At 41.3% G+C, this 14,099-nt stretch overlaps 1 protein-coding gene across 21 annotated transcripts in view; it reads left to right on the forward strand.

Moving 5' to 3' along the window:
- celf2 (cugbp, Elav-like family member 2) overlaps positions 1-14,099 on the forward strand; it is a 297,415-nt gene that overhangs the window by 91,980 nt on the left and 191,336 nt on the right. For 7 of the 21 annotated variants that reach the window (XM_060902995.1, XM_060902998.1, XM_060903000.1 and 4 more), the window contains exon 1: positions 11,911-12,286. The exons of 2 other annotated variants lie outside the window; for them this stretch is intronic. In XM_060902995.1, coding sequence (XP_060758978.1) covers positions 12,168-12,286 — 119 coding nt within the window. In that variant the 5' untranslated portion in view covers positions 11,911-12,167. Of the gene's footprint in view, positions 1-11,909; positions 12,287-14,099 lie in introns of those variants that run through there. 12 more of the 21 variants (XM_060902999.1, XM_060903009.1, XM_060903012.1 and 9 more) reach the window with 4 other exon arrangements.

A 14,099-nucleotide genomic window follows, 5' to 3' on the forward strand; every position in this document is an offset into this window, starting at 1 on the left:
GCTCAGACGTGACTAATCGAGTGTTCTTGCTGGAGATCACAAGAAATCAGTGTCTGGCACAGTGCTGCTTAATGCCTGTCAGTAACTGCTCATTTTTATTATTATTTTTCTCTTTCTCTCATGCCATCTTGTTCATCTAGCTTGCTTTCCACACCTCTCCAATCCCATATACACACAAATAACTAACAGTGTAACAGTGGATCAGGCTACCGGTATGAGTCCTCAGATCTCCCAATGTTTAAAGCGTCTCAAATTCAAATTGACCGGTAATAAACGTGGCATTTCCTTTCTTTGCCAGCTCTCCTGTCCAGCTGTGCCCATATGGCTGCCACTCCATGGGGCTGGTTCCAGACAGCCATTACATTCCCTCAGACAAGCTTTCATTAGAGAGAGAAAGAGACAGAGAGAGAGGGAGAGGGAGAGATGTTGATGTGGTGTACCAGTGATGCTTGTCGTACACATTTCACATAGAATTATCTGGTCCACGCATCTGGTCCATTTTTCATTTTTCTTTTTTTTTTTTGAAAAATGTACATATGCTATCTGCTATATATTTAAACCAGATAACATAATATTAGTAATGTAATGGTTCTTTTTGGGTGGAAAATGAATATCTAAGGTCACTATAACTTGAATTTAAGCCACTAGAAACATTTGTAAGACATTACTTGGACAGTATAATGTTTATTGTTGTTGATGTTTCATAGATTTATACACAGACCATCTATAGATGATTAACTCAACCCTAGTCTACGCATCCCTACTCTGTTTTATGGAGTGTCGATGAAAAGTTTGTTGTCGTTGAGAATTAGTTTGTAGGCTGCGTCATAACAGTATATAGATGTTTTATAGACTGTCTACATTTGTCTGTCTAAATAAAGTGTTCTGGAGCTCTGGTCCTAAATTACTTTTCTCCCTGTAAACTTTCTCAAAATAATCCCTGGCCATAAAGCACACCTTATAAATCTTTTACCCTCGACAGGATCCCGGTGCTTATTTTGGAACCTAATTTCAAAACTTTGGGGCTCCCAAGTGGTGGAACAGAAAAGTGTTTGCCCTATCAATCCAGAGAGTGCAAATTCGAATGCCACAGCTGGGAGCCCAAGAGAGCAAAATTGGCCATGCTCTCAGGGAGGGAGGGGTGACATGCTCTCGCATATATCAATCACAGTGACACTAGCCAACCATGAGCCCATACGTGTGGAGGTGGGTGGATAGCTGTTTCCTCCCTGATGTTGCCTGAGCAGCAGTCTGAAAAGATGCACGTAGCCTGGTCGGTAGCTGTCATGTGATACAGCAGAGGTGTCTGGTGGGCAGGAATTGGCCATGACTAAATCCATCCATCCATTATCCTTATCCTGTGCAGGGTCATAGGCAAACTGGAGCCTATCCCAGCTGACTATGGGCGAGAGGCGGGGTACACTGCTATATCGACTTGAACACTGGGTTGGGTTGACTGGTAAAGTTATCAATTGGTTAAAATCATACTTAAAAGATAGAAGCTTCTCTGTTACCATGGGAAATTGTACCTCAACATCAATGTCCTTGACCTGTGGTGTCCCCCAGGGGTCGATCCTTGGACCATTACTATTCAACCTTTATATGCTCCCACTTGGACAAATTATCAAGAACAACTCAATTTTGTCTCACTGCTATGCAGATGACACCCAAATTTATTTTGCTCCATCACCTAATGATTATGCCCCCCTTGAATGTCTCTACCAGTGTATCGACCAAATCAACAACTGGATGTCACAAAATTTTCTTCAGCTGAACACAGATAAAACAGAAGTAATTCTATTGGGGAAAAAAGATGAAAGACTCAGGATTACCACTATTCTTGACACAAAGGGGATTAAAACAAAAGATATGGTTAAAAATCTTGGTGTTTTCATTGACAGCGAGCTAAACTTTGACAGTCACATGAAAGCAATCACTAAATCGGCATTTTATCACCTAAAAAACATTTCCAAACTAAGAGGACTTATGTCAAAAGATGATCTGGAAAAACTTATACATGCCTTCATCTCTAGTAGGGTTGATTACTGCAATGGCCTTTTCACAGGCCTGCCAAAAAAGACCATCAAACGACTTCAGCTGGTTCAAAATGCAGCGGCGAGGGTTCTCACATGAACAAAAAGAACAGAGCACATTACTCCAATTCTAAGGTCCCTTCACTGGCTTCCAGTAAGCTACAGAATTGACTTTAAAGCATTGCTGCTGGTGTACAAATCTCTAAATGGTACAGGGCCCAATTACCTCTCTGATATGTTGCAGCGGCCTAACCCAATCAGATCTACCAGATCGCAGCAGCAAAATTTACTGGTAAAACCTGTTGTTAAAACAAAGTGTGGTGAAGCAGCTTTTAGCTACTATGCAGTACAGCTATGGAACCAACTCCCAGAGGACATCAAAAATGCTCCTGCTGTTGGCAGCTTTAAATCTAGACTAAAGGCCAAGCTGTTCTCAGATGCTTTCTGCTAACTGATTAATATCGTCATCTTTACATGTTTTAAACTTTACTTAACTTTTATTCTATTTTATTCTGCTGTTTTTTACTGAACTTTTACTTCATTTTATTATTTTATTTCTACTATTGTTTAATTCTTATTATTTTTCTTCCCCATTTATTTTATGTAATTTTATTTTCTATTGTTTACTGTTTTGCTTTTACTTCTGTAAAGCACATTGAACTGCCACTGTGTATGAAATGCGCTATATAAATAAACTTGCCTTGCCTTGCCTTACACCCTGGACAAGTCGCCAGCTCATCTCAGGGCTGACACATAGACACAAACAACCGTTCACACTCAAGGTCAATTTAGAGCCACCAATTAGCCTAACCTGCATGTCTTTGGACTGTGGGGGAAACCGGAGCACCCAGAGGAAACCCACGCAGATACGGGGAGAACATGCAAACTCCACACAGAAAGGCCTCCATCGGCCGTAGGGCTGAAACCCAGAACATTCTTGCTGTGAGGCGACAGTGCTAACCAATACACCACCATAACACCCTGGCCATGATGAAATTAGGGAGAAAATCTGGGGCGAAAGTCCAAAATAAATAAATAATTTCCAAACTATGGCTGAACATGGTGTATGTTCATCACCAACTTCACATGAGGAACTTGTGTTATTTTATGTAGTGTAAGATTGTTTAAATAATCAGGTAATTAATTTTGCATCAATAATTCTTCTTCCTGTTCTTCTCTTCTGATGATGATGATGATGATGATGATGATGATTATTATTATTACTAGCAGTTATTGCCCGTGGGAAAGAGGAGACATAGTAGTTATTGCCCGTCACTGAAGAGACATAGACTCGGCCCTAGCAGAAGTCTCCGACAAGGAGTGCTGATTGCAAGGTCCCGTCCCATCGAAACTCCCAGGCGAATGGGGGAGGGGATTCCCTGCCGAGGCTGCGCACAATGTGTTAGCGCGAGCATGTAGCCTATGGGAAATGATAGTGTCTTGGATTAGCATAGTGTGTTAGTGTGAGCATGTAGCCTGAATAATGTGTTGGATAAGCACTAATCCCATGTTTTGGAAAATCGAAAATGTTGTCTTGGGCCCCTCTGGGGTGTCACCAATCCATGTGCAAAGTATGGAGTATGTGCGTCCAGCCATGTCGATTTGTATAGATGAACAAACAGAGAGACAGACAGCCTTCCTTTAGTAGTGTAGATTATCTCATCTCATTATCTCTAGCCGCTTTATCCTTCTACAGGGTCGCAGGCAAGCTGGAGCCTATCCCAGCTGACTACGGGCGAAAGGCGGGGTACACCCTGGACAAGTCGCCAGGTCATCACAGGGCTGACACATAGACACAGACAACCATTCACACTCACATTCACACCTACGGTCAATTTAGAGCCACCAGTTAACCTAACCTGCATGTCTTTGGACTGTGGGGGAAACCGGAGCACCCGGAGGAAACCCACGCGGACACGGGGAGAACATGCAAACTCCGCACAGAAAGGCCCTCGCCGGCCATGGGGCTCGAACCCAGGACCTTCTTGCTGTGAGGCGACAGCGCTAACCACTACACCACCGTGCCGCCAGTGTAGATTATTATTATTATTATTATTATTATTGTTAACTGTCAAAACCTTCTATCCATCTCTGAAATTTTCCTCAGATAAGGATTAACCATAACACAATGCAAGTGTATGTCAGTGTTAAATGGCCGTGAGCAGCAAGTTGGTTTGCAAAAATAACATTTTGATGACTTTGATAAAACAAAGCCTCGAGTTCACTGCATTATCGAGAACATAATGCTGGAGGCTGCATGTGATTAGCATGTGCTATCTGCCAAATGTTATCAAACTGTGTTGAGTACTGTTTCCTGGGGTGAACAAATAATGAGTTGGACAAGCAGATTATGGTTGTTAGTTTTTTTTTTATCATAATCAATAAAGCAGGTGCAGCAGTCTGCTAGAGCAAGGGTTTTTCTTCTCACGTCCAACAACCAGGAAAAAATATATATCTCTAGATTTTTTTAAAATTTGATTTGCTGGTAACATGATGCCCCTTGATGTTACAGTGCATGACACTTGTTCTCAAATTCGACCTCTTGCTGCACTACACACATCGACCGAAGTACACTGGGATAAATTACCTTGCATGAATTAATCAGGGACACGCTGGGATGTGGAAACACGAAGAAAACTGAGAAAATTACAGTTCAATGCAGCAGAAAAAAAAAGTCCAAAATTCTCTGTGATTTTACAGGTGAAGCAAAAGTGAATAGGATAAAGCGCGCAGGTATTTGAGCACTCAGTCGTTTTTCCCTTATCTGTACTTAACCGGAGGTAAATCATGTTCGTGTCCTTTTTAATTTTTTTTTATTTTTTAGATATTTAAGATTCCTGGCAAGAAAAACAAGAAACTTGACATGCTTTTCCTGATTTCTCCACCCTGATCTCCCATAAGATGCACATTTGCTAGCGTGTTACTCATTTAAGTTGTAACTTCAGGCAAAATTATGATGCTTTCTTATCTTTATGATACAGCATCAGCATATTCTGTACTAAAAGAGAAGTTACTTTTACAACATCACTAAGAACAATGAAAAAAAAAATCCCTCATCTATTCAGTAGCAGCATTCAGGATGAACCAGTGTGTGTCAGGAATGTTTTATGCAAAGTTATGCAAACCTTATGCAACCTGAGCTGTTGTCCATGTACAGTGGTGCTTGAAAGTTTGTGAACTCTTTAGAATTGTCTATATTTCTGCATAAATATGACCTAAAACATCATCAGATTTTCACACAAGTCCTAAAAGTAGATAAAGAGAACCCAGTTAAACAAATGAGACAAAAATATTATACTTGGTCATTTATTTATTGAGGAAAATGATCCAATATTACATATCTGTGAGTGGCAAAAGTATGTGAACCTTTGCTTTCAGTATCTGGTGTGACCCCCTTGTGCAGCAATAACTGCAACTAAACGTTTCCAGTAACTGTTGATCAGTCCTGCACACCGGCTTGGAGGAATTTTAGCCCATTCCTCCATACAGAACAGCTTCAACTCTGGGATGTTGGTGGGTTTCCTCACATGAACTGCTCGCTTCAGGTCCTTCCACAACATTTCGTTTCGATTAAGGTCAGGACTTTGACTTGGCCATTCCAAAACATTAACTTTATTCTTCTTTAACCATTCTTTGGTAGAACGACTTGTGTGCTTAGGATCGTTGTCTTGCTGCATGACCCACCTTCTCTTGAGATTCAGTTCATGGACAGATGTCCTGACATTTTCCTTTAGAATTCACTGGTATAATTCAGAATTCATTGTTCCATCAATGATGGCAAGCCATCCTGGCCCAGATGCAGCAAAACAGGCCCAAACCGTGATACTACCACCACCATATTTCACAGATGGGATACGGGTCTTATACTGGAATGCAGTGTTTTCCTTTCTCCAAACATAACGCTTCTCATTTCAACCAAAAAGTTCTATTTTGGTCTCATCCGTCCACAAAACATTTTTCCAATAGCCTTCTGGCTTGTCCACGTGATCTTTAGCAAACTGCAGATGAGCAACAATGTTCTTTTTGGAGAGCAGTGGCTTTCTCCTTGCAACCCTGCCATGCACACCACTGTTGTTCAGTGTTCTCCTGATGGTGGACTCATGAACATTAACATTAGCCAATGTGAGAGAGGCCTTCAGTTGCTTAGAAGTTACCCTGGGGTCCTTTATGACCTTGCCGACTATTACATGCCTTGCTCTTGGAGTGATCTTTGTTGGTTGACCACTCCTGGGGAGGGTAGCAATGGTCTTGAATTTCCTCCATTTGTACACAATCTGTCTGACTGTGGATTGGTGGAGTCCAAACTCGTTAGAGATGGTTTTGTAACCTTTTCCAGCCAGATGAGCATCAACAACGCTTTTTCTGAGGTCCTCAGAAATCTCCTTTGTTCGTGCCATGATACACTTCCACAAACGTGTTGTGAAGATCAGACTTTGATAGATCCCCGTTCTTTAAAACTCACACCTGATTGTCATCCCATTGATTGAAAACACCTGACTCTAATTTCACCTTCAAATTAACTGCTAATCTAGAGGTTCACATACTTTTGCCACTCACAGATATGTAATATTGGATCATTTTCCTCAATAAATAAATAACTAAGTATGATATTTTTGTCTCATTTGTTTAACTGGGTTCTCTTTATCTACTTTTAGGACTTGTGTGAAAATCTGATGATGTTTTAGGTCATATTTATACAGAAATATAGACAATTCTCAAGAGTTCACAAACTTTCAAGCACCACTGTACTGTCAAGTTCCTTGTTTCTAGTTCTTGTGTTTCTCTGGCTTATGGCTCACATGTTACACTCAAGCTTGGTGTCCCTTCGTTCTACATAATAGCAGATGTTTTGGAAAGGAAATGACTTTATCCATTATCTAATGTAAATGATCCAGGAGTCATCTGTAGGCTGCTGTGTTACATTTTCTCCCATAATGAATGGCTGGCCTGGAACTACTTCTGACAATGAAACATTCATAAAGCGTTTAAAAAAAAAAGAAAAAAAGGCTGTTCTTTTTAAAGGTACCTTGAGAGACATACGGAAAAGCCTGAGTAAAAAAGTCATCAAAGAAGGAGATATGGGATAAGCAGAGAAAAAGAAAAGTGAGAGGTGAGAAACAGGTAGTGAAAAGAAAGCGATGGCAGTTCAGATTTTATCATGTAATGATACGCTTTTTGCAATACACTCCCGCTGATTCACTTCCATTGCTCAGTGATCGAAACAGGCGCAACTCCTCAGCATGTTAAAATTCATCTTGTTTCTGAGCTTTGTCTGTTAGTTGTGGTAATACCTCACGGATTTCTGGGAAGCCGGTCCTGCTTCATGACTAAAGATTTTAGACAGACACACTAGAACCAATAGTTATGCACAAGGGTAATAAATTATTGTGGAGTTTGATAGTAACACCAAAAAATACTGTATTATTCGGATCGGGATGAGAAGTATTGTATGTGAACTAAAACTGCACATTTTTCATTTCTAGTTTAAGCAAGAACCAGATGAAAGGATCATCTCGGATTACTGCATATCTCAGATCGGGGTGAATAAAGTATTATAGAGATCTTGCAGTCACGTGACCGGAAAGTACACAACCGCCATCTTGTCGGTCAAAAACACCGCTGAATACTGCTGCACTCGTGTACAGAATGGATCAATTTCAACCGACGGACTACACGGCTCATTTTTCTAATGAACAGATAACTAGATATATGTCTAAAATAAACGATCTACAGATTTGTGACCCTTATGGCTTACCGGACGGAGTTTTCACGACCGGATTTTGAACTGCCAGCGGAATACCGGACGTGTATAATTACCTCATTAACTTTCCCTCGCTGTTCAGTGGTGAAGCACTGCGTGCTTATAAATCTCTGGACAGTTTTCTTTACAGAAATTCAGGATTTGTCAGCGACTCAGATGTGGCATCTTGTAAACAAGAATCCTCATTGGATGGGTAAGTCACTTAAGTATTGAGTATAGCACTGACCAGCCGATTATAGAATAGAATAAGGTAATTCCAAATCGTCCGTGTTGTTTACATGGATCTGGCGTTGGAGAGGTAGAGGCTTGGCAGTGGAGATTTGAGTGGCTGTTTTCTGAGCTTAGTCAACAGGCCGGCTCTGCAGCCTCGCTTTTGCTTCCGCTCCCGGCGCCGCCTCCTTCGCTTTGCTTCCGATAACAATCCACGGAGACCCCGCTGGTCTCGCTATCTCGTCCGGAATGTTTTTTTTTTTCTCGTCCGGAATGTTGTGCATGCGATGGAAATCGCTACAAACCGTCATTTTCTGCTGGAAACCAATGTCCAGTAAGTCCATACGGTTGTAGTGGATATTGAAGTCCGGTACAGACGAACAACACGCAAAAATACACACAAAAAACATAAAAAACGTGCACAGGTAGGGAGAGCTTGTAGCCGCAGCCGTTGTAGTAGAATTGTATATAGTAGGGTTTTCCAGAAGAAAAGGTAGAAGTAAAAGTAGAAGTAGAAGGCGGAATATGGCGTTTGACCGACAAGATGGCGTCTGTCACAATCTGGATCGGCTGTGACGTCACATGCAAGTGCTCCATAAAATGACATTCTGCATGAAACAGTATGAAAAAAAATCATATGCTTGCCACATTCCATTTAAATGACTTAGAACATGAGGGTTGTAATTATTCAGGAAGGGAAACAGCTAGAAGATGAAGTTCGAGTTCCATGGCAGATTTTAAAGTCTTCGATCAGATTGAAAGGGAGGAAGCCAATGGTTAGAGAAGCAGCTTTGGGACCAAAAGGTTGCCGGTTCGATTCCCTGGACCAGCAGGAATGGCTGAAGTGCCCTTGAGCAAGGCAACTAATCCCCAACTGCTCCCCAGGCTGCTCTGGGTACATTGTACGTCGCTCTGGATAAAAGCGTCTGCTAAATGTCTGTAATGTAATGGCACGGTGGCGTCTTGGTTATCACTGTCGCCTCACAGCAAGGAGGTTCTGGGTCCGAGCCCTGCGGCAGATGGGGGCCTTTCTGCGTGGAGTTTGCGTGTTCTCCCTGTGTCTGTGACTTTCACAGATATGCAGGTTTGGTTAACATGGGGCAGCCATGTCCTGGGGCTGAAGTGCCCTTGAACAAAGCACTTAACCCACAACTGCTGTAGCATAGCTGCCCACTGCTCTGGGTACAGTATGTGTGTGTGCTCACTGCTCACTTGTGTATGCATGTGTGTGTTCACTGCTTCAGAGGAGGAATTTCACTGTGTGCTTTAGTCTGTGCTTGAGTGTATGTGTGACAAATAAAGGCTTCTTCTTCTAAAGAAAGGAAGATGCTGCACCAGGGTTCTTTTCCCCCAGTTTCCATTTTCTTCTCACATTTCAAAAACATGCCCATCTCCCATCCCGGTTGTATTCCTGCCTTATATCTACATCCAGTGTTCCTGGGTTAGACTCCAGATCTGCTCTGACCCTGAGCAGGATAAAGCAGTTACAGAACATGATGCATCACAGTGATTTTGACTCTGTTTGAGCCATGTCCCTTTGTTCATATCAGTTCGACTCTTGAACTATACTTGTACTCCTTTCGATTGTAATACAGTCTCACTTTGCCAAAGAGGATGGGTTTCCATTTCATGTCTCACTTCCTCTAAAGATTTCTTTCGAATGATCTTGTGGTATTTTGTTTTATTTTAAAGAGTCTAACCCTGGACTTGTTTAAGGCTTGTTCAATTTCAACTTGTAATTGAAACTGAAATTGAAAATTGATACGCTCTACTAGCACAATTCAAAGGCCAAGACGAAGGGAATTATTAATTACACCAAATAGCATGCCATGAACAACAAAGACTTGCCTTATAGGAACAGCGAGACTTAGAATTAAGATGAAACAGAAATGCATTTGATATACAGTATATGATACATGGTGTAGCTTTCAGATTTTATATTTACGTTATACACCTTTAAGGTAAAACGTAATTGTGGTTTAATAACGGACTTAAATCTGTTTATTAAAGTTACACCATGTGCACGATTCCAGGTGAAAGATATATACAGTATGAAATGTACAGAAGTTAAAGGTACCACCACAGCCACATGGAAATGTGGAGTTTAGTAAGTAAATAGAGGATACTTATCGTACAACTTTTTTTTTTAAAGAATGTAAATTTTGATTTCTATTAACTATCTGTATTAGAACACGGTCGCGCAAAGATATAAAGTTTATCTTCGAGTGGTGAATGTATATATTCACGAGTGAGTGAAGCAAACGAGTGAAATATTTTTCAACACAAGAAGATAAACTTCATATCTTCACGCCAGCGTGTAATGTTCTTTATATTGTACGGACAAATCTAAAAAAAAAAATTAACACAAGTTAATCAAAAGAATTTTAATTTCGAATCGGTTCACCATTTTGACAACGCGCATCAAGCCAGCAGGTGAACACTGGGAGTGATGTCATTGGAGTGAAATATCAGGAATTGTTCTATCCACATTCACGGCATATAAGCAATCGCGCGTTCTGATTGGCTACTCTACTACTAGGATATCAGCTTATGTACCGTGAGTAGAGAAAAGCAAAATGGCGGAGCGTGTTGCTGAATCAAGCTAGGATGAAATAAAAACTCTACTTGAAAACAAAACCCCCAAAAATACACACAACCCCCCCCAACAAAATATGGAATAAAAGTATTTGATGGTAAGAACGTATCTTTTTTTTTTTAAATTCAAGAATTATTATTTCATTTCATTTCATTTCATTATCTCTAGCCGCTTTATCCTGTTCTACAGGGTCGCAGGCAAGCTGGAGCCTATCCCAGCTGACTACGGGCGAGAATTATTATTATTATTATTATTATAGCAGGGCGGCACGGTGGTGTAGTGGTTAGCGCTGTTGCCTCACAGCAAGAAGGTCCTGGGTTCGAGCCCCGGGGCCAGCGAGGGCCTTTCTGTGCGGAGTTTGCATGTTCTCCCCGTGTCCGCGTGGGTTTCCTCCGGGTGCTCTGGTTTCCCCCACAGTCCAAAGACATGCAGGTTAGGTTAACTGGTGACTCTAAATTGACCGTGAGTGTGAATGGTTGTCTGTGTCTATGTGTCAGCCCTGTGATGACCTGGCGACTTGTCCAGGGTGTACCCCGCCTTTCGCCCATAGTCAGCTGGGATAGGCTCCAGCTTCCCTGCGACCCTGTAGAAGGATAAAGTGGCTAGAGATAATGAGATGAGATTATTATAGCATTTTTCACAAATTGCTACTGTCATTTTGCTGGTTTGTTTACATTCTAACCGGAAATGATTTTGTCGGACGTTTTGTATAAAGTTTTTATTTATCAAATTTGCAAAAAATAAAAATGTTTTATTTCTCAAAATCCAGTGAATGTGGATAGAATAAAACGGTTATTCCTCTCAATCTCGCCGTATATGGCTTATAGCCGACTCGGTGCTATGCACCTCATCGGCTATCAGCTCATGTACGACTCGATTTCGTGGAATAACTGTTCATTGTTACTAGAGAATGACCTCGTATCAAATTCACCACAATTCACATCACATGTACAAAATTAGAATACTGTAACAGTGTAACACTGTCATTATGATAGAATATTAACATTGCTTCAATAAATAGAAAAGTATACAATTATTTATGCATGCATGCATGTATTATTATTATTATTATTATTATTATTATGACATGCGTATTAAAATGCTTTGTAGCATAATTAACTGAGGATGTTAACCTGTCATATATGAGAATGTCAGGTTGCTCAATGTTCTCATGAGCTAGATCGAGTTGTCTGGGGCAACAGCAGGCAATACAGTGTTACCACTGGCCCACAACAACAACACGAGCTGTCAGAAAGGGTTATTACAGCCGAGTGAATCAGACAGAGGGAGGTAGGTGGAGAGACAGAGTGGCAGAGAGAGGGAGAGAGAGTGAAAGAGCGAAAGCGAGAGGGAGGGGAGGAAGACAGCTAGGGTTGAGGACTGGGTGAGTGTGTGGGAGTGCTGCACCAGAGAGCGAGAGAACGAGAGGACGTTGGCGGGATTCAAAAGAGAAAGAGAAAGGCAAAGAGAAAGTGTGCATACGGACATAGTCGAAAGCGCGAGGATTGTGGGTGTGTGTGTGTGAATGTGTGCAGCGCAGTGCACGTGCATGTGTTGAGTTACAGTGATGTTAGAGCACTCGTCTGAACGAGGCTTTGTGCCTAGTGTGTGTGTGGATGGCATGCGCTACTCCTCTACCACCAACAACCCTGTCACCATGAGGACCAGCGAGGAGCTGCTGCTGAGGTAACACACTGACACACGGCTGGGATTCATATTCGCTGTAGAATGCGTGTGTGTGTGTGTGTGTGTGTGTGTGCGCGCTAAGAGGAAAGAAAGCACTTGCAGTGCACTTACAAAGGACAGCCAAAACTGTGCTTGAAAGCAACTGTTTTTGAGATGCTGGCCCTGGACTCTTAACTACGGAATCGCTTTTCATTTTTTCCATGTGTTTGAAGTCTTCATTATTAATGTAACATGTTACACATAGTAAGCATGTATAGTCAAGCCCAAATTTTCCTGGCGATAATATTTGCATGAAGGACGGTTTGCAAAAGAGAAGAGGGAAAAGCAAGAGGGAGTGAACGAGGGAGGGGGCTGAGCTTCACCCTGCTGCCAGAACCATGTTCCGCTTTTGTTTGCATGTCTCGCAGACAGTGGGATTTAGGGGAGAAGCAGGGAGGGAGGGAGGGAGAGAGTGAGTGGTGGGGAGAGATGGAGGGAGGGACAAATAAGCTGCTGAAAGCATTGTCGACAATGGGACAGCCCAACAATGCGGCTGTCAACCACTTCACAGCTTGTTTTTCCCTTTTTACCCTTTCTCTCTGCCTGTTTCCCTCTTTATCCTCTCACTGTCTATTATATTTTTATAATGTGAGAATAGAGCAATAATTGTGTTGAGCTGAATGGGATGGTGTTAAATAAGGAAGTGTGTGTGGAGTACAATGTTGTATGAGGGTTATTAGAATGTAGTATGTAATATGGAACATGACAGTAAATGTAATCAGGCAGGAGACTGTTGTTGGGTGTTTAAATGTTGTGCATCACAGTGTTTTTGAATTCAGGTTTTCTGTTGAGTAATGTGTGTGTTATTGGGTATGGGGTGTGAAAATGTGAAAATGTTTCTTAGAATGTAACTGCACAGTGAAACTAGGCACAGATGTGCTAGAAAACAGTTTATTGGCGTGTAAGAGGGTATAGGAGTGTGAGAATGTAGTTTATTGGAGTGTAATGGGTATAGGAGTGTTAGAATGAAATTACTTGGAATGTAATGGGGTATCAGAGTGTTAGAATGTAGTTTATTGGAATGTCATGGGGTATAGGAGTGTTAGAATGTAGTTTATTGGAGTGTAATGGGGTATAGGAATGTGAGAATGTAGTTTATTGGAGTGTAATGGAGTATCAGAGTGTTAGAATGTAGTTTATTGGAGTGTAATGGAGTATCGGAGTGTTAGAATGTAGTTTATTGGAGTGTAACGGGGTCTAGGAGTGTGAGAATATAGTTTATTGGCATGGCATAGGGTATAGGAGTGTTAGAATGTAGTTTATTGGGGTGTAACAGGGTATAGGCACGCGAGAATGTAGTTTATTGGAGTGCCATGGGGTATAGGAGTGTTAGAATGTAGTTTATTGAAATGCAATGGGGTATCAGAATGTTAGAATGTAGTTTATTGGAGTGTAAAGGTGTATTGGAGTGTTAGAATGTAGTTTATTGGAGTGTAACAGGGTATAGGAGTGTTATTTACTGGAGTGTAATGGGGTATAGGAGTGTTAGAATGTAGTTTATTGGAGTGTAATGGGGTATAGGAGTGTTAGAATGTAGTTTATTGGAGTGTAATGGGGTATAGGAGTGAATGTAGTTTATTGGCATGTCATGGGGTATAGGAGTGTTAAGTAGTTTATTGGATTTTAATGGAGTATAGGAGTGTGAGAATGCAGTTTATTGGAGTGTAATGGGGTATTGGAGTGTTAGAATGTAGTTTATTGGAGTGTCATGGAGTATAGGAGTGTGAAAATGTAGTTTATTGGAGTTTAATGGGGTATAGGAGTATTAGAATGT

This window comes from Neoarius graeffei, chromosome 21 (assembly GCF_027579695.1).
Source record: "Neoarius graeffei isolate fNeoGra1 chromosome 21, fNeoGra1.pri, whole genome shotgun sequence".
NCBI classification, from domain to species: Eukaryota; Metazoa; Chordata; class Actinopteri; order Siluriformes; family Ariidae; genus Neoarius; species Neoarius graeffei.